This window comes from Leptodactylus fuscus, chromosome 7 (assembly GCF_031893055.1).
Source record: "Leptodactylus fuscus isolate aLepFus1 chromosome 7, aLepFus1.hap2, whole genome shotgun sequence".
Lineage (NCBI taxonomy): Eukaryota > Metazoa > Chordata > Amphibia > Anura > Leptodactylidae > Leptodactylus > Leptodactylus fuscus.
The window spans coordinates 121748187-121767390 of record NC_134271.1 but is presented as its reverse complement, the minus strand read 5'-3'; the positions used below and the strand labels follow the sequence as shown (position 1 = coordinate 121767390).

At 44.1% G+C, this 19204-nt stretch overlaps 1 protein-coding gene across 1 annotated transcript in view; it reads right to left on the bottom strand.

Moving 5' to 3' along the window:
* DCAF5 (DDB1 and CUL4 associated factor 5) overlaps positions 1 to 19204 on the bottom strand; it is a 40098-nt gene that overhangs the window by 10561 nt on the left and 10333 nt on the right. Inside the window, exons 2-6 of the mRNA XM_075282975.1 lie at positions 18518 to 18661; positions 16147 to 16183; positions 15920 to 16059; positions 14336 to 14465; positions 4300 to 4513 (exon numbers count right to left, since the gene is read on the bottom strand). Coding sequence (XP_075139076.1) covers positions 4300 to 4513; positions 14336 to 14465; positions 15920 to 16059; positions 16147 to 16183; positions 18518 to 18661 — 665 coding nt within the window. The remainder of the gene's footprint in view (positions 1 to 4299; positions 4514 to 14335; positions 14466 to 15919; positions 16060 to 16146; positions 16184 to 18517; positions 18662 to 19204) is intronic.

The window sequence follows — 19204 nt, the reverse complement described above, 5'->3', positions numbered from 1 at the left end:
CGCATGCGCAGTAGCATGCTGCTTCTACTACGGCTACTGCGCATGCGCCCAGGCCATTTTTTTTTAGCAATGTCAGTTCGCGAGCGCCGGAGGAAGACGGGACCCAAGGACATCGCAAGAAGAGGAGGCGTGGATGAAGAAGACGGCGGATCCTGAATGCCCGCCCACCGTGCACGATGGGTAAGTAGATCACATTCTGTTTTAGGGTTTTATTTTAAACTAATTTAATATAACTTTAGCGGTGCCTGAATAGCCTTTTTAAAGGCTATTCACGCATATGTGGGGCTCTATCAGCATGATTTTGCTGATAAAACCCCTTTAACTCTGTATCAGCTGAGCACCCTGTATACACAAGGCTGGTGTATTCCATATGCTACAAAGATGCCCCAGAACTAGAAAGTCTTTTACCTTCTACTATTCTAACTCCACAGGGCAGGCGGGTGCTGACAGATTATCTGATACGAGCTCAAAGCATGTGCTGATGTCTGGAAGGAATGCGAACAGAAGCCATGAAAACCAGAGGCCTACATTTTTTTTACTGGAAGTAATTATAGGGGGTGGGGAAGCCCTCAGGCACCGGTAAGCAGAAGCTGCCTTACATGGAAGCAACTTTAAGATTGTATCAGGGCTATGTCAAACCAAGAAGGTGAACGTTACCATCTAAATCATTGGGGCCCAATATGTAAAGCGAGAAAAACGTGGGTCCTTGGACTGTGACACCGGGGAAGGTTCATATACAAGTCCAATCTCCCGGCTGCTCTTATCCAGTCCGACAGAGATAAAAAAAAAAAATATGTATATGATTTAGGCCAAAGTTCTCAGAGCTGTAATCCATAAGTATGCTAAGTATGGGATTGTGCTGGTGGAGATGTTCATTGTGGGCGCAGTGATCAGAAATACTTCTTGTAGAAGGGTTTAAGCGTCGCCCCCGTCTGCTGTCGGTTTACAATAAAACTGTCGTCTGGCTTTGTTTATGCAGAATTTGTCCTAAAGGTAGATGGTGCATTCCTTGTTAGCTCCTGCTAAAATTTAGAAAGAACTGTAGGAGGGGGAAGTGATGTTAATACATGAATGAGACTTGTGGTTACCCAGTCTGGGCCTCAGATTAATGAAGAATCCTACAAGTACAACAACAAAAACACGCGCTATAATGTTTATGAGCATGTCAAACACGGGTTACAAAACATACTTGCTTTACCACAGAGCAACCTTGTCAGTATTTAGTGATGTTATATAAAAGGAGATCTTAAAGGGGTTGTCCCATCACAAGGATCCTATCTATAATGCTTGTAAATGTGAATGTAAGACTTTTCCTAAATACACTGCTTCAGCAAAACTGCTTTGTTTGGCCACTATCTTACTTTATTCATTTTTTTGTGGCCACAGCCCTGACCTAGCTGCTCCTGAGTCAAGTGATGTGTTTGCTGCTCTCAGGGGGGAGGGAGGAGGGGCTAAGTGCACGGGAGCGAGCCTGGAGGGAGGGGGGGGGGTAGTTTACTCTTTGGGGAAGGGGCCGCCAATACAGGGTTAGACACCGGCACAAGTGAAGTCAGCAACATCGCTATGCTTCTGCCCTGCATGAAGCCAGCAGCGGCAGAAGCGATGCTGCTATTCTGGGGCGGGGGGCGGAGGAGCGGAATAACAGCATCACTTTTGCCGCTGCTGGCTTCATGCAGGGCAGAAGCATAGCGATGTTGCTGGCTTCACCTGTGCCGGCGTCTAACTCCCTGGCATCTGCTGTAATAGGCGGATGCTGGGGACTGTTAGACGCCGGCACAGGCACATCGCTATGCTTCTGCCCTGCATGAAGACAGCAGCGGCAGAAGCGATGCTGTTATTCCGCTCCGGGGTCACATATGCAAAGCCAAGCGGCGAGAAGCCGCCGGCCCTGCGTGCGCACTCATACACCAGTCTAGCCTTCACAATGCGAATACAGACCCGACACCCTGTCGGGTCTGTATTCGCATTGTGAAGGCTAGACTGGTCTATGAGCGTGCACGCAGGGCCGGCGGCATCTCGCCGCTTGGCTTTGCATATGTGACCCCGCCCACCAATGACGAGACAAAGCCGGAAGACAGAAGATTTTAGAGGAACGAAGACGGGTAAGTATGCGACGTGGGAGTACCCCTTTAATTGACCGATGAACCGAACCCACACTGAAGTCTATTAGAATTTTTTCACAATTTCCAAAAAATTTAGTGTCAAAACTGTATCCAAAACAATGACAACTATTAAGTAGACACTCTAAAAGTAAGCCCGGTTTCCAAGATGGCAAAAAACAAAGAGAAATTTGTGGCGGACATCCATCTCTAGATCAAGCAGGATGCTTATTCTGTATGTCCTGCTCCCATCTCTGCTTCCCATTAAATACAATGGAAGGCCGGATCAGGGAATCTGATGCTGATTTTGGGGTGAAATCAACCTAAAAATAAGCCGGGTGAACAGGCCCCAAGACTGTCTAGTCTAACTCTGCACTGTCTAAACATTACACAGTATTAATTTATCTGCCCAAGTCTGTCTTGCTCATTGACCCCCAACTATTTAATGTATAAAGAGTATAATGAGCTTCATATAAGACCATTTTTTTGGTATTGAGTCTTTCACTAGTTAATACTTAGTCAGTCTTAAACAGGCGCACATCACCAGCTGGCCAGGGGCTGCTTGCAACCCACAATGATGGTCTATGCAGCATCATACGTTCACCTCAATTCCTTTCTCTGGAATGCCAAATAGGACAGAAAGAGACGCCATTCATTGGATAACTGTACGTTCAGGAAAGCATCAGATATTTTTGGCGTATAATATCAATAGGTCTGATGGGAATACCCCATTACATTTTATTGTGGCCCTTGGGAGTGGTATCATTTAACAACGTGGCCTACAATTCCATAAAGGGTTGTGCACCCCTAATCCAACCAAAGGGATAGGACTGGTGAGCCGATCATTGATAGAAGCGGGTCACAGCTGTGACAAGTGGTGAGGGGCATTTACTCTGTGTCAAGTGGGACCAGAAAATAGAGACCAGTAGGACCCATGTAGTATCACAACAGGACCAGCAGGGGATCACTGAGCTCTTATAACCATATACATACATACATACATACATATCTATCTATCTATCTATCTATCTATCTATCTATCTATCTATCTATCTATCTATCTATATATATATAAAACTCAAAATCTGTAGCAGTCTGCTGTATACAAATCCACAGTTCTCGCCCAATTTGGGTGAAATTTGTCACGCCCCCTCTCCACCCACAGGAGCAGAATACCGCGCATGTTACATCTCGCTAGCGTCCCCCAGTCATGAGATTGGGGCCCCTAAATTTAGGCCCTATGCATATAATGGGGAAATGTGAAAGTGAAAGCGCTGAGGTGAAAACAACAGTTGTGACTGACAGGGCCGGATTATAGCGACAGCGCCAAAGAGTCGCTGCTAAAGGGGCCGCACCAGCACACACAACACACAAACACCATATAAACATCACACATACACCAACCCACAAGCACAAAACCACACAAATGTAACACACCACACAAACAACAGACCACTGTAGACACACACAACACAAACACCACCCCACAAATACCACACCACCACCCTATAAATACCACAAACACGCAAAGACACTCAGATGGATGCACACTACACACACGGACAAACAGAGCACATACGTACTCACACACAACTACCACACACATGGACACTTGCTCTGTGCACGCAGAAACACATGGATCACATGCGCACATACACACATACATATACACGGGCCACATACGTGCATGCACACACGCATACATACACATGGATCACACGTGTGCACAGACACACACACACACACTCGCACGCACGTGCACACACACACATACATATACACGGACCACACACGTGCATGCACACATGCATAAACGTTTTATATGTTCGTGTAAGGGGCATAAATTTTAATTTTTGATAAAAAAAATAGTTCAAAAAATAGTTGGAATAGTTTATACTACATAATAAGTATTGAATATATAAAATCAATAAAAATGTTGAAATGAAAAAAAAAAAAAAAGTTCAAATCAATGTTACGACAAATTAGTAAAATGCCAAAATAATAAAAATGTAAAGTGGAAAAAAGATTTACTGTAGCTCTGAAAACGTCAATTACAGTGTGACACTGAAAATTTTACTTCAGCATAACCAATAATTTAACATATTTTCCGCGAGCGAAGCCGCGGGTATTCTACTAGTGTATATGTGTGTGTATATATATGTGTATATATTTCACTTACAAACTACATCAGCTTCCTTACCTGATCTCTGTCGCCAGCAAAACAACAACTCTTCATAGTACACGAGTTAAAGTAACCCTGATTGTCAAACTGGAATACGGGCAGACGTGAGTGAATATCGTACAGAACTGGAGGCAGTCGTCGGCGCAGGGCAAGCAGCTGAGTCCCATTGCTGTTAAACCTCACGCTCATTGCGCTCTGCAGGGAAAGGTTTCCGCCATAGCGTAGAAGAGATCTAAAAGAAATAGAGACATTACATGTAAACAGTCATTATCACTTGTCACAGTAATTACATACATTACACCGAGAACTAAACAACCCTGATTTATACAACCATATAGAAGACAGAGAACAGCACGGCAGAACTAAGATCACTCACTGTTCAGTGGTGTCATATAGGTGGGCGATAAGGTGAACCTGTCACATGGAAAATGCTGTTCAAGCACCGTGTTATAGGCAGGAGGATCTGAGCAGATTGATATATGGTTTTATAGGAAAAGATTCTGTATAACTTTTCAATTACGCATTTTTATCTTTGTCATCTAGTAATGGGGGTGGTCCTACATGGTGACTGACAGCCCTTCATATATGACTTTGTATACAACTATAGCTGATTCTAAGCACAGACACAGCTCTGAATCGGTTCCAACAAACCTATACATCAATCTGCTCAATGTTGCCTGCAGACCGCACTGTATTTCATTGTGACCGTTTCCTTTACCTCAGAAAAATGATGAACCCCAAAGGTTCCCCAACAAGATGGTAACTGCTGAATATCTTTCCAGATTACATTTATTTTATTATATTACATTATTAGATTTAATTCAACTTTGCTATGGTCACACCTTCAACAGCAGCTTATCCTCCATTGGAACAATATGGCATATTGAAAACCAATATGCTGCTCTGTATTCCCCCTGACATAGGTTATTGAGGAATGGCCTCCGTTCACAATTAGATTCTCCCATAATCTTGCTGAGCTTGGCAGATACCGTTGACTAACTTTTCGCTGTATATAAGTTTGACCAGCAAAGTGACTAGTCAGTATGGCTGGGATATATTGTGGTCAGTGGACGGCAACATCAAAGGGGAGGCCACAGTGTTTCTAAAGTGACATATATACAAACAAAACGAATTATGAAAATTTCCATGCATGTCCAAATATCACATAACATACATCAACCACACTGCACTGAAACAATAAGACTAAACTGAAGGGATTTTAAAGGGATCCTATCATTCAGATGGAATATTTTGTCTCTAAGGGGGCGTTCACACTACCGTCGGTTGTCCGACAGGTAGTGTCCGCTCCTAGTGTCCGCTCAAAATCTGTCACGGACACTAGGAGCGGACACTAGCTGTGTCCGTGACACCTATCATTTATTTCAATGGGCATCGGGTGCGTTCTTTTGCACTCCGTGCCCGTCCTTCCCTGTCCGCAAGTGAAGATGTCCGACTTCTCAAGCTTCGGACGCTTGAGAAGTCGGACATCTTCACTTGCGGACAGGGAAGGACGGGCACGGAGTGCAAAAGAACGCACCCGATGCCCATTGAAATAAATGACAGGTGTCACGGACACAGCTAGTGTCCGCTCCTAGTGTCCGTGACAGATTTTGAGCGGACACTAGGAGCGGACACTACCTGTCAGACACCGACGGTAGTGTGAACGCTCCCTAACGTAGGAATAGCCTTAAAAAAGGCTATTCGTCTCCTACCTTTAGGTGTCTTCTCCGCACCGCCGTTCCATAGAAATCCCGGTTTTCGCCGGTATGCAAATGAGTTCTCTCACAGCACTGGGGGCGGTCCCCAGCGCTCAAACAGCACTGAGGGCATCCCCGATGCTGCCAGAGAACTCTCTAGCGCCACCTCCATGTTCTTCAGGAACGTCCTATTCATGCGTTTTTCTTCCGGCGCAGGCGGTGAAACTTGTAGGCCTCGGGCAGAGCCTACTGCGCATGCCCGCAGCCACAAGAAAAATGGCCACTTACACAGTAAGTAAACGGCCATTTTCATGTGGCCTTTGGGCGTACGTATTCAGCTCTGCCCGAGGCCTACAAGTTTCACCACCTGCGCCAGAAGAAGACACAGGAAGAGGACGTTTCAGATGAAAATGTAGACGGCACTGGAGAGTTCTCTCGCAGCATTGGAGACACCCACCAGTGCTGTTTGAGCGCTGGGACCCGCCCCCAGTGCTGCGAGATAACTCATTTGCATACCGACAAAAACCGGGATTTCAAGTGAACGGCGGCGCGGAGAAGACATCTAAAGGTAGGAGACGAATAGCCTTTCTTAAGGCTATTCCGACATGTTAGGGACAAAAAAAAAATTCCTTCTGAATGATAGGATCCCTTTAATGCAACTTTGCTGTCATTGTTGTATAATGCATATACAAAATGCTGAATTCTGAGCTGGTATGAAGTTCACGTCATAGGCGTGAATGTGTGAAGGGGTGTCCTATGATAGATGCTTTATACTGGCATATTATGATGCAGGTATGAGTAATGCCCTTTATATTCCTGCTGCTCATATCCTGGTGTAATAGGTTATGTATTACGTTTCCTTATTAATATACCCATGTCTCTCACACATGCCTAATTTTCGTGATGTGTCTCTTAACCTCCAGAATGCTTCACTATGTATAGTAAGACTCCACCTCAGCCTAAAGGCGGCAAAACTCTCACCGGAAACTCAAATACTCGCAACACCGTGTTCCTGAACTAAAAATGTATGACTCAAGGCGCTATTTAATTCATCACAAGAGAATCTTTACTTACAAGTAGACACTTGAGCCTTACTACCTTACTATTCAGTCTATTACTACAGGTAGCTAAGGCAAGCTGGTGGCCACAAGCCAAATGTGGGGTTTAGGGGACTGTTCAAGATTAGAATATTGAAGACCTCATTCAGATCCAACTCTTAGCTTTTTAAGGGTGCCACAGTCTTCAAGTGGGTGCTCTGACCTATGTCAGCTTACAATGTATGACCACCTTTATCTGGAAGACCTGACGTGTTCATGTTTTATGTGGACAATCCACTGACTTTAATGGGATCCACTAACATTATCCTCTAGCCATAGCATAAATTGCTGATCGGTAGGGGTGCTTTTATTTCTGTTGAGAATGTAGCCTCCTGGCAGATCAGTCTGAGCATTCAATACGACAGGTTCCCTTTAAGACAACGTATACATTTCTCTCCCTGCAGGCACAATTACACATCAGGATTACTTCACCCCCATTCAGTCCATACAATATCATATCAGCCAGCCACTTCATCTATCATCTCCTGGCTAAATAAACTCTTTAGTAGGAAGGATTAGAGAGATTTTACAGGTATGCGCTTCTGCTAGTTGTATCCTTAACAAAAGACTGTACAAATAAAGATTTAAGCTTCAAATAGAAGGAAATTTCCCTGTACAGAATGGAGGTTGTGCCATATTATGTGAGTGTAGAATGGTCATATAGTGTCACTTCTCACAAGGCGGAACCTGATGAAAGATGTGACCTATTGAGATCCTCCTATTGCCTTAAGGCTATAAGAAATGCTGCTTACAGGTCTGCACTAGTTATACCTTAGGACTATGTTAGATGGCAAACTTTAAGGGTTAAAATGTTTCTTCTGAGGGTATATTGCTGTGTTTTGTTTTTGCAAAATCCACAATAAATCTATGGCAATGTCTGCATGTGTTATAGTGCATTGCAACGGGTGACATTTACATTGAATTTATTTGCAGTGTGTGCACCGGATTTACTAAAATCTCATCCTACTTGCTAGTACTGTAATATGATGAATCCAGAGAGAAAATTCACAGCATATCCACCACGTGTGAACCTACCCTAACAGCAAGACCTCATACGGGGCAAGTCAGCGCAGCACCCCCCCTCTTAAATCACATTACAACACATGGTCTTGGTTCCCATTCACTTCTAACAGACTGTAGGCAAAGATGTCTGCCTTAGCAGACCTGCACATCGATGATCTTTTCGCTCGGTCACGTGCATGTTCTGAATGTGGAAAGGGGACACCTCTGGCGGCATCTTGTTTTTCCTAAGAATTAAACTAAGGCTATGTTCACATTTGCACCGAAGACTGCGTCACAATATCTGCCGACAAAAAAAATCCACCGGTTTCAGTCTTAAAACAATGGACACCTGACACACCCCATTATAACCAATGGGGCCCGATGGGCTCTGTATGTAATGGACACTAACAGATATTAAAGTGACCCTGCTAATATAACAGACGTGTGAAGGATTTGGCGAAAATAGAAACTAACGGACGACAGATCAAATCTCATTGAAATCAATGGGATTTGTAACAGATTTATGTCCATCGTTAGCATTTTGTAAAGGACACTAGTAATGTTAGTGTGAACGCCCACTTAGGATTTCTGTCTAAGGCAAGACATTCTGTACGTGCAACACATCAAGTTTCATACCTGAATCCTATATCCTCTTGTTCCACAGCTCATGTCATGACAGATCCTACAGGTCTATATAAGTTGGCAAGTCTTAGCAGTGTATCAAGAGGAAATACTTAGATCAACCCAGCAAGGGTTGGACACAAAGAATTGCAAGTGCAAATAATGAAAGACAATAATGACAGCGGTTCAGCCCTAAAAATACTAACATGGTGTAATACCCTTGATGATACAATGCAATCCCTAAGGCTGGGTTCACATCTGCGTTTGGAGACTCCATCACAGGGATCATCAAAAATTGCCAGATGAAAGTGCTGCAAGTTTGACTTTATGTCTGGTGGTTTCAGTTTAAAAGTATGGATACCTGATGGGTCTCATTATAGTCAATGGGGTCTATTGGATTCTGCTATTTTAGTAGTTGTCGGTTCTGGTCCTCCAATGGACCAGGACAGCGGATGTGAACATAGTGTCAGACTAGTTTCTACAAGTGCTCTGCATACAATGGGTGCAGGGGGCCTTACAAGCAGCCACACTGAACATGTATCGTGTCTGCAGCCTGAAGGGGTTCTGATTTTTAACAGAAGGCACTCCGATGACATCCCAGTGCCTTCCATCATGCATTGATTTCAATGGCTGGTTCTGGTTCAGATCTGGATGTTGTATAATTCTCGAAACAGAACGGAGCATCGAAACCCCCTCGGACTGTATACTTGGTTGTGTGTGTGAAGCCTTATAACTCCATACATAATGAATTAATTGACAATGGGGTGCTACCAGTTGAAGAGTGTCCATACACACTTTGATCCTGGCAGCACAGAGCGTGCAGGGACACACCTTCAACTGGTACCACCCAGTTGTCAATTTACTCATTCATTTCTAGGAGGAATAACGGGAGAAACAACACTATGCAGGGTTATAAGAACACATGCTCCTGAATGGTTCGCTCATGAGGGATACAAGTGCTTTTTAGACCAGCCTTCTCAGAAGAGGAGAAAGATCTCCTTTACTATTAGACCATTATGTAACCTAAGTGCCTACATTTTATTACCAAGTGTAAGGCTACATTACTTGTTGAGAAGACTGGGCTACTTCTATATGACGGCCAGACCTGGTTAGGTTCTTGAGTCACTGGAAGGAAATAGCGTATGTTACTCATACATTATGACACAGCATAGGCAGCATTATTATATGTGAACACAATAGTCCCAATAATTCAGATGAGTACATTGAGTGATCAATCTAATTTCTAGTAAATGGTTAGTGTGCGCACCAATCCGTACGGGCTAATCCGGTATATGAAGATGACAGATGACGGAGCTTACTCTGTATAAGCTTTCTTTGTTATGTGGTGTCAAGGTGTGAAAACATTAACATACATAGCTGTACAGCTCACACACTGCTCTTCCTTATAAGATCAACTGTTGTAACTATGCCTTAACCTAAGCAAGTGCCTGACTTTCTCTTCTCCTTGTTGCATCCCCAGCCTGGGGCATAGTGTAAATAGGGTGTCATGTTTGATGAATCCTGCTTTCCCAGCAAGGCTAGAAATCTTAAGAATGTGGCTCCCTGTGAAGTCTGGATCCCTTCTTGCCAGGACCTGCCAGCAGTTTTTTTTTCCCCTATTGGGTTTTAGTACTGTGATCATAGAGCGAAGCTTTCAGCAGAATAAGCAACTAGTGCCACCTATTGGTGAAAAGGCAAAATACATCTACTTTTCTTTCTACTTCCCAGGATCATTTGTCAATTATTTACTGCAGCAATAACTACATGGACTGAAGGATCAATGGCTGCATTGACTTTCTGTTACATACACTGTAATCTAGATATTATAAAGATATTTTCTACTCTTTATATGAAGTTGATCAGGCAAAGAATTTATTTATTTTTCTCACAATTTGATGAATGATTAAATACTTGGCACTCCTTCAAGTGACTAGAGATCAGAAGATGCATGCAGTACTTACTCAACAAGGTATATGATAAGATTGCCCCAAAGTTATTCACACATCCATTCTTCATGGACATGTGGTGTCTGTATTTTTCAGTGCAGACCTATTGGGGAGAAACTTACTAAGGGCTAGTTCACATGAGGCCAAGGAGGCGGATATTGACAGCGGATTTCGCCTCAAAATCTGCCTCCATACAATGGTGGTCTATGGAGACCGCTAGTGTTCTTTTTTCTGCTAGTGGCATGTTGCCGATAGCGGAAAAAAGAAGTGAGCTGCCCTTTCTTCAGGCGGATTCCGCAGCTCGCTGAGTCACGGCCTCCGCCTGGCAGCAGCAACCTCCGCTGTCGGCCCTTTCATTTGAGCCGACTCCGGAGGGAGAAGCCAGGACCGTGACGGTCATGGCAGGCAGGTTTGACCAGAGAGTAACGTGGCTCCCCGCGTCACTCTCGGTGCCAAAACCCGCCCCCCGTGTGAATGAGCCCTAAGACTTTCCGTATACCAGTCTTAATCCATTCCCCCACTAGTGCCAGATACACCAGAATTAATAAGAAGCTCCAGACTCTTCATAACTTTGGTGTACCTCAGAAGGCCCTGTCCACCAGAACTAAAATCTGTTCTGAGTTATAGTAAGTTTGACAAACTGAGATATCCCTGCCGCAGCCGCCACAATACCTGCCTCGCTCCACTCACTTTCATAAAACATGGCGAGCATCTATGGTGCACAAAAAGAGCCATGTACCAAAGATACACTAGTTCTGTGGTATAGAAGGATTGCACCTATCATCTGGCGTAGAAGGAATAATAAAGTTTCTGCACTGTTTTCATAGATGTGTTTTTTTAATGGTTGATGTGAAAAACAGATCAACCTGACCATCCTAATATACTATTATAGCGTAGCTTTTGGATTCTCCATGCTGTCCTGTTGTACTCTAGTGCCTTGTCTAGCCGGCTTCACGTTGTAGTTCTGTCACGTGTGAGACTGGTTGTCCCTCTGTGTTTGTTCCCTTGCTTCTTCCTGAGTTTTGCTGTGCAGTGTTCTTGTATCCTGCGCTGCTCATGGTCAAGTTCAGTTGCATTTTTCCATTTATTTGTTCCTTGGATTCACCTGTCCCTTTGTCTACATCCACTCCCTTCACCTATTACCATCATCTGTGCAGTTCCCCATCTAATGTCAAGTTCCCATTTCTTTGCATTACATGTTATCTGATATTATACATCCTATCCTACTAATATTATAAATGTGAAAGTCTGTGTGTTGGGATGTTTGTTACTCTTTCATGCAAAAACAGCCGAACGGATTTGAATGGAATTTGGCACATAGATAGATTGTAACCTGGATTAACACATAGGCTACTCTTTATCCCAGTAAATGACATGACTTCACATATATTATGAATTTATGTTCATATATTATATTAAACTGCTCTTGCCAGCAGGACACTCTCAGCTAATTGGAGGGTGCTGATAAAGCCAGGTCTGTTATCTCTCTATGTAAACACATAGACAACCCTGAGTCCATTGTGTACATGCATTTGCATATTATCTGATCTGCTCCAGGCAGTGATGCCACACTGGATGGGAAAACCCCCTTTAATCCAAATTGGTAGTTTGCCAATTTTAAACATGCTGGGGAAAAAAAAATCTAATGTTACCAAATTCTAAAACCATGAGAGCTATGAAGGTAGCCAGAAGTCAACAGAGTTCTCCTCAAGTGGAGCTCACGAGGATTGAACAAGCTAGGCGTCAAGTGGCTCTTAGAGCAGCCGAAACGCCGGAGCAGGCAGATCATAGGCGTCAACAACACGCTCATTATATGGTGTCCCAGCGAGCTGCTGAAATGCCGGAACAATCATAGGCATGGCGCGAGAAACAAGTTCAGCAGAAGGACAGCTTGAGAACTGCCGAAATGCCAGAGCAGGCGAACCATCGACAGCAGCAATTTGCTGAATATAAGCGGATCATCGATGCCAACAACACGCAGACGAAGTCGAGGGCAGAGACTAATGCTTCATATACTTCCTTTTTCAACTGTCTAATTGTTGCATCATTCAACCCTACTTAAAAGAGTTGTCTGGGATAAAATCATATTTCTACATCCTCCCCTGCCTACCATCTAAATTAGTTTACAAAAAATGTATATTTAACCAGATTGCCAGTGACCACCCAGGTCACATTATCAGATGACGTTCCGTTTCCCCATTACTGCAAATGAAACGTCACCTATACTAAAAAAAAAAAAAACCTTGACCCCGTCATACTTACCTGTTTTTCTGTCCGGATGTTCTGGGCACAGGACATCACTTACTTCAGAGGAGCCGGCTCTTCCTCTCCTTGACGTTTGCCGGCACTCGGGCTCTATTGTGCAGGCAGCAAACAGACGTCAAGAAGAGAAAGAGTGGTCCCCCCTGAAGTGAGTGATATCCTGTGCCTAGAAGACAAGAACAAGAAGACAGGAAAGTATGATGGGGTGGGTTGAGTTAGTTAGTTGGGAAGGGCTAGTAGTGGGTATGTTATCTAGGGACACAGGGAGGAGGTGTGAGAGAGCGATATAGTTTGAGTCAGTTCTGAGCAAAGCGCAAGGCATCATGGCAGTTGTAGGAAAACAGAACAGGACGATACACATGTAAACAAATGCAAAAGATGCCAGGAGCTCCCAGAGAAACCCAGAAATCATTCAAAACACTGCTGAAGGTATTTGGTTACAATTATTAACCTATTTATAGAACTAACAGACCTTTCTTGAAAAATGTTTTTTGCCCGAAAACCCCCTGTAAGCCCTGGGAGTATATGAGTACCATGAGACACCATTAATACCCAGGAATGGTGACTTTCATAGGGCCTGTTCACACGCAGTTTTTTGGCAGCAGACTTTGACACGGAATAAGCCTCAAAATCCGCTGCCAAAAATGGCTCTCATTGACTTCAATGGGAGCTGCTCACTTCTTTTTTTTTCTAGCTAGTAGCAGAAAAAAGAAGCAAGCTGCCCTATCTTGCCGCAGATTCTGTGGCTAACTGAGCCGCCGCTTCTGTGGCACGAGGCTCCCTCCTGATTAGGCCCATTCATTCGGGCCTAATACGGAGTGGAATGCCGTGAAGAGATGCAAAATCCGCTGTGTGAACATACCCATAGATGCAGTCCAGTTCAAATTTCTAATGTCCTCGTGGCATCTGTGCACACAGTGACTACAAATGATCCCTACTTGGCAATCTCTGTCAGTTCCACATGACTGAATAAAGTGCTTTGCACATGCGTGACCACTGTACAGATTGGGGACATCCACACTTGAAATCAGAGGGGGCCATAGTGGGCTCTTTAACAGATGCTGTATTCTATCACCAGATGTCTGAATAAAAACAGATTTGTAATATATGCCATACCAATTCTTTTTGGTACCCTCCATTGTTCTCCTGCATCCCACAGTTTTGTGGGGTTTCCATCATGTGTAATGCTGTACTGTCCACAATAACAATTATTTTATTTAAGGCACAAATAATTCAATGTATTCTGGTGTACTGAATAATGAGAACTGTGCTGTAGAACAGATTACTATGCCACAGTCTGGTGTAAAGTACAGCTCCCATCATGCAACACAACAGAGATTTTTTAAAGTATTAATTATACAAAGTTGTAGAATGGACAAGACACAAAGCTTGAAGTAAAGGAGCAGATTCTTGAAAAACAAAATCTTACGTGTGAGGTTTTCTGATGTCCCACAGTCCAACGCCTTCCTTGGAATTGGCAGTGGCCAGCAGCCTGGGCTCAACAGGGTTAAACATAACACTATGAAACGCAGATGGGTAGTGAGCCAAGCAGAAAGGATCTGAAGACAGAAGACAGACATAGGTGGGAATTACTTCTAAAATCGCCAATTCTACATAAACGTATCAATGGACAAAACACAGAAGATAGATCACTCTTTACTTCCAATTGGGATTGCTTTCATTAAACATTTTACATATTTTATATAATTAAAGGGAATGTATGATCAGAAAAATGACAGCATTTAACCCTTGCTAACATCCCCAGTACAAGTACAGTGGAAGCTATATAGGGTAATATGACGCAGGCTATCCTATGGATAGTGGATATGTATTATCTATAGGACAACCCATTTAAAGGGATCCTATCATTGAATACCCTTTTTTTTTCTACTTAACACATAGGAATAGCCTTAAGAAAGGCTATTCTTCTCCTACCTTTAGAGGTCTTCTACACGCCGCCATTCGGTAGAAATCCCGGTTTCCGTTTGTATGCAAATGAGTTCTCTTGCAGCACTGGGGGCGGCCCTTAGCACTCAAACAGCACTGGGGGCGTCCGCAATGCTGCAAGAGAACTCTCCAGCGATGCCTCCATCTTCTTCAGGAACGTCCTCTTCCTGTGTCTTCTTCTGTCCTGGGTTTCAATCTTCTAGGCCTCAGGCAGAGCCAACTGCGCATTCCCATGGCCACAAGTAAAATGACCGTTTACTCAGTAAGCTGTGTAAGCGGCCACAAGAAAATGACCACTTACACAGCTTACTAAGAATGCGGACGTTTTCTTGTGGCCGCTAACATGTACAGTCAGCTCGGCCCGAGGCCTAAAAGATTGAAACCAGGACGAAAGAAGACGCAGGGAGAGGGCGTTCCAGAAAAAAGATGGAGGTGTCGCTGGAGAGTTCTCTTGCAGCATTGGGGACGCCCCCAGTGCAGTTTGAGTGCTAAGGACCGCCCCCAGTGCTGCGAGAGAACTCATTTGCATACTGAAGAAAACCCAGATTTCTACCGAACAGCGGCGCAGAGAAGACATCTAAAGGTAGGAGAAGAATAGCCTTTCTTAAGGCTATTCCTACTTGTTAGGGAAAAAAAAAAAGGGATTCCAATGATAGGATCCCTTTAATAATATGACAAACACCAAGGTGAATAGTGAATGGGATTATCTGGGGGGTCGTTTACACTTCCTGGTCAGGTGCTTTTTAAGCCATACCTCAGACTCCAACTCAGGGTCATGTGATCAGAACCAGCACCCGACACCCAAGTTGGTCTGCCCTCTCCCTACTCTCCATGTTGACATGTATTACTTGTATTATGAAGGATGGCAGATAAATCCAGCCCCAATAGTACAAGTCATACCTGAAAACAATGAGAGGAAGAAGGAGGTGGTTCACATTGAATGTTCGATATAATTAAGTGACACCCGGCCAGGAACTAAGTGTAAACAACTCCTCAGAAAACCCCTTCAACAATATGTAGGAGTTGAATTTATGTAGAATTAATATAATACATAAACCCTTCATACCTCCCTGTTGAGACTCCCTGATGTCCCATATCAAGACTCTTCCATCATCTGATGAACTGGCAAACACATTGTCATTTACTGGACTGACCGACAGTCCATACACCGCCTCATCGTGAGTGAAGACATCCAGCGTTTCACCACTGCAAAGAAAATAAATCATGGACAATGAATACTTTATTATATTCTGCATATTCAGAATGGGTTCTTGTAATGTGAAGGATACCGACCTCTCAACATCATGGAGGATCACCTGTTCATCATTTCCTGCAAGGCAAGTGGGAAAAATGTTAACTGTGCAGCATTAAGACACTATATACAGTGTTATCTGCAGCATCTCTCATGAAGACAAATGCTTTCAATATGTTCTTACATAGCATCTGACTGCCAAGGGAAAGTAATTGGTAGCCATCTGTAGCCTACATGGAGAAGTAATTGGCACCTGTCTGTACCATCTAGGGCAGACCTGGGCAAAGTACGGCCCGCAGGCCATATCCGGCCCGCATAGCTTGACAAGGGAGGCGTGTCTTAGTGCCGGCAGGACAGTGCAAGAAGACAGAGACACGTGTGGTGTGTATCCTAAGGTACTGAGAGGGGATGGAGGGGGGATGTGAGATGTAGGGTGGAGAGTGTGTGTGTGTCTGTGTGTCTCAGTAACCTAGGGGCTGAGATGGAAGGGGAATGTTATACTGGGGCAGAGATGGCAGATTGAGGGGGGGGGGGGGACATGAAACTGGGGGAGAGATGGAGGGGGGACACGAAACTAGGGGTAGATGAAGGGGGAACTTAAACTGGGGGGACAATAAACCATGGAGGTAGCTGGAGGAGGACCAGTCTGTCTCTAGTTGCCCCCAGATTAATGTCACCCTCCAGCTAATGTCTGCTTCCAGCTGCCTGATTTTAATGTCCCCCTCTAGTTGCCCTCAGTTTAATGTCTCACTTTATCTGCCATTAATTTATTGTTCCCCTCCAACTACACCCACTGCTAACGTCCCCCTCTAGTTGCCCCCAGTTTCATGTCCCGCTCCAGCTGCCATTCATTTATTGCCCCCCTCCAACTACCCCCACTGTTTAATCTCCCCCTCCAGCTGCTCCAGTTTCATGTCCTCTCTAGTTTTCACCAGTTTAAACTGGGGCACAAGGAGAGGGGCTTAAAACTGTGGGGCAGTTGGAAGGGAACATTATAATGTGGGGGCATATAATGTACGGGTGACTGTAGGAGGATTGTACTTTGTGGAGGCACATGGAAACATAATTGAGAATGGGTGGAGTCAGTGTAGAAGTGGGTGGGGCTAAATTTGCTGCAGCGCGGCCCTCTAGCATAGTTTCCTACATGGGGGAGTAATTGGCAATCTGTAATAGCCATTGTGGAAAGCTCCTAACCAAGTACAGCTCTTACCCAGGCATATGTATTATATGGTTGGCTATTAATCTGCATGTCTTGAATGTAATGCCATACTTCCTTTGCAATGGCCACCTTCATACAGCCTCCTGCATATGGCTCTGCTGCATACATTGTGCCTAATTTTTACCATTAAAAAAAACAAAAAAAACAAAACATACACACGCAATTGCAAAGGGTGAACTTCACTCAATGACCTAACACTTACCTCCTCTATTATTAGAACCTCCCACGCTCGTATACAAGACTTCTCCCGAGCTGCTCCACTTCTCTGGAATACTCTACCCCGGACAATCAGATTAACTCCCAATTTCTACAGTTTCAAACGCAAACTAAAGACACATCTGTTCAGACAGGCCTATCACAGTTTCTAATGTAAACCCTTCCGTACCGTAATTAGAATTCCTAAAACGAATCCTCCTCTGTTCCAGCTCCCACATTACCCCACATGATATGATGCCGTTTGAGACTAACTTTATATGTCCAGGCACCATCCACATGTTAAAAGACACGACTAGTGACGGCTCATAGAGTTTTATGTTTGTGTAATGACAGTCACCTCTATTACATAATAGTCTGACCATTGTATAAGCAATGCCGCCCCTGCCACCTCTTGTGTCACCCCCTCTACCTCATAGATTGTAAGCTCCTGCGAGCAGGGCCCTCAGTCCCATTGTGTGAAGTGACTATTTCTTTGTAATGCATCTTTTTTTTGTCTGTAATTGAACCCTACTGATTGTACAGTGCTGTGGAATATGTGCCAGCCGGTCACTGTTAGTATTATATATACCTGTATATTTTGTGTATTGTATGTAAACCCCCAAATGTAAAGCACCATGGGGCTCCATTTCTGGCTAGTGAACACCACAGGTTACTGGCTAGTAAAACAACAGGTTTTTTTTTAATAAGACAATGGGAGCCTAGGTTAAATGTTAGATAGGTATATGTACTGTGGTCACTGAAGTGTCCCTGGGTGGTAACACTGGGTCCTGATAGTCTAGCCTGTGGTAGGAAAGTACAGATGTAGTGTGGCCCCTGGCTGGAGCAATGCTATGTGTGAGCCTGACTTACTGTATATTACATTCCAGTACACTTACTTCCACGGTATGGAGCGACATATACCACTATTGAATGTTATACACAAGCTTTTTATCTGGAACACTTGCAGATCAGACAACCTAGCACAATTCGGTACATACCTCCGGAGAACACCTTGGTATTGCAGCTATTGAATGCCAAACAAAATATGTTTGAATGATGTTCCCCTTTAAGTTGGATGGGCTTGGCTTTAGATTGGATGGCTTTTTCCACGTGCCACAGCAACACACGGCGGTCGTCTCCTCCTGTAAGAAGAATAGAAATATGATGATTTTATTTAAGACAATGGGCCTAGTAGGGAAGGAAACAAGGTGGACTGGGACAAGGACCGCGGGCTATCAGATTTACTATAGCTCACACCAGAAAACTGTCGGAACATACAACAGAAATCTATGCCAGTTCAGTTCAGCTGCACCTACATGCGCAAGAATTATTAAGCTGCCGAAACGCCAGAGCAGGCAAATCATCAACACCAAGAACAAGCTCATTAATATGGTGTCCCAGTGAGCTGCTGACATGCCAGAACAATCACAGGCACGGTGTGAGGAACAAGTTTAGCAGCAGGACAGCTTAACAGCTGCCGAAATGCCACAGCAGGCAAACCATTGACGTCAGCAATTTGCTGAATATAGGCGGATCATCGACACCAACAACCCATAGACGAGGTCACGGGCAGCGGCTAGTGGTATAAATAAAAACTACATCTCGGGCCACATAAAAGGTTGTCTCAGACACCTCTGTATATGGAAACATAAAAAAGTTAAAGGTGTCAGAATACGGCGACTAAA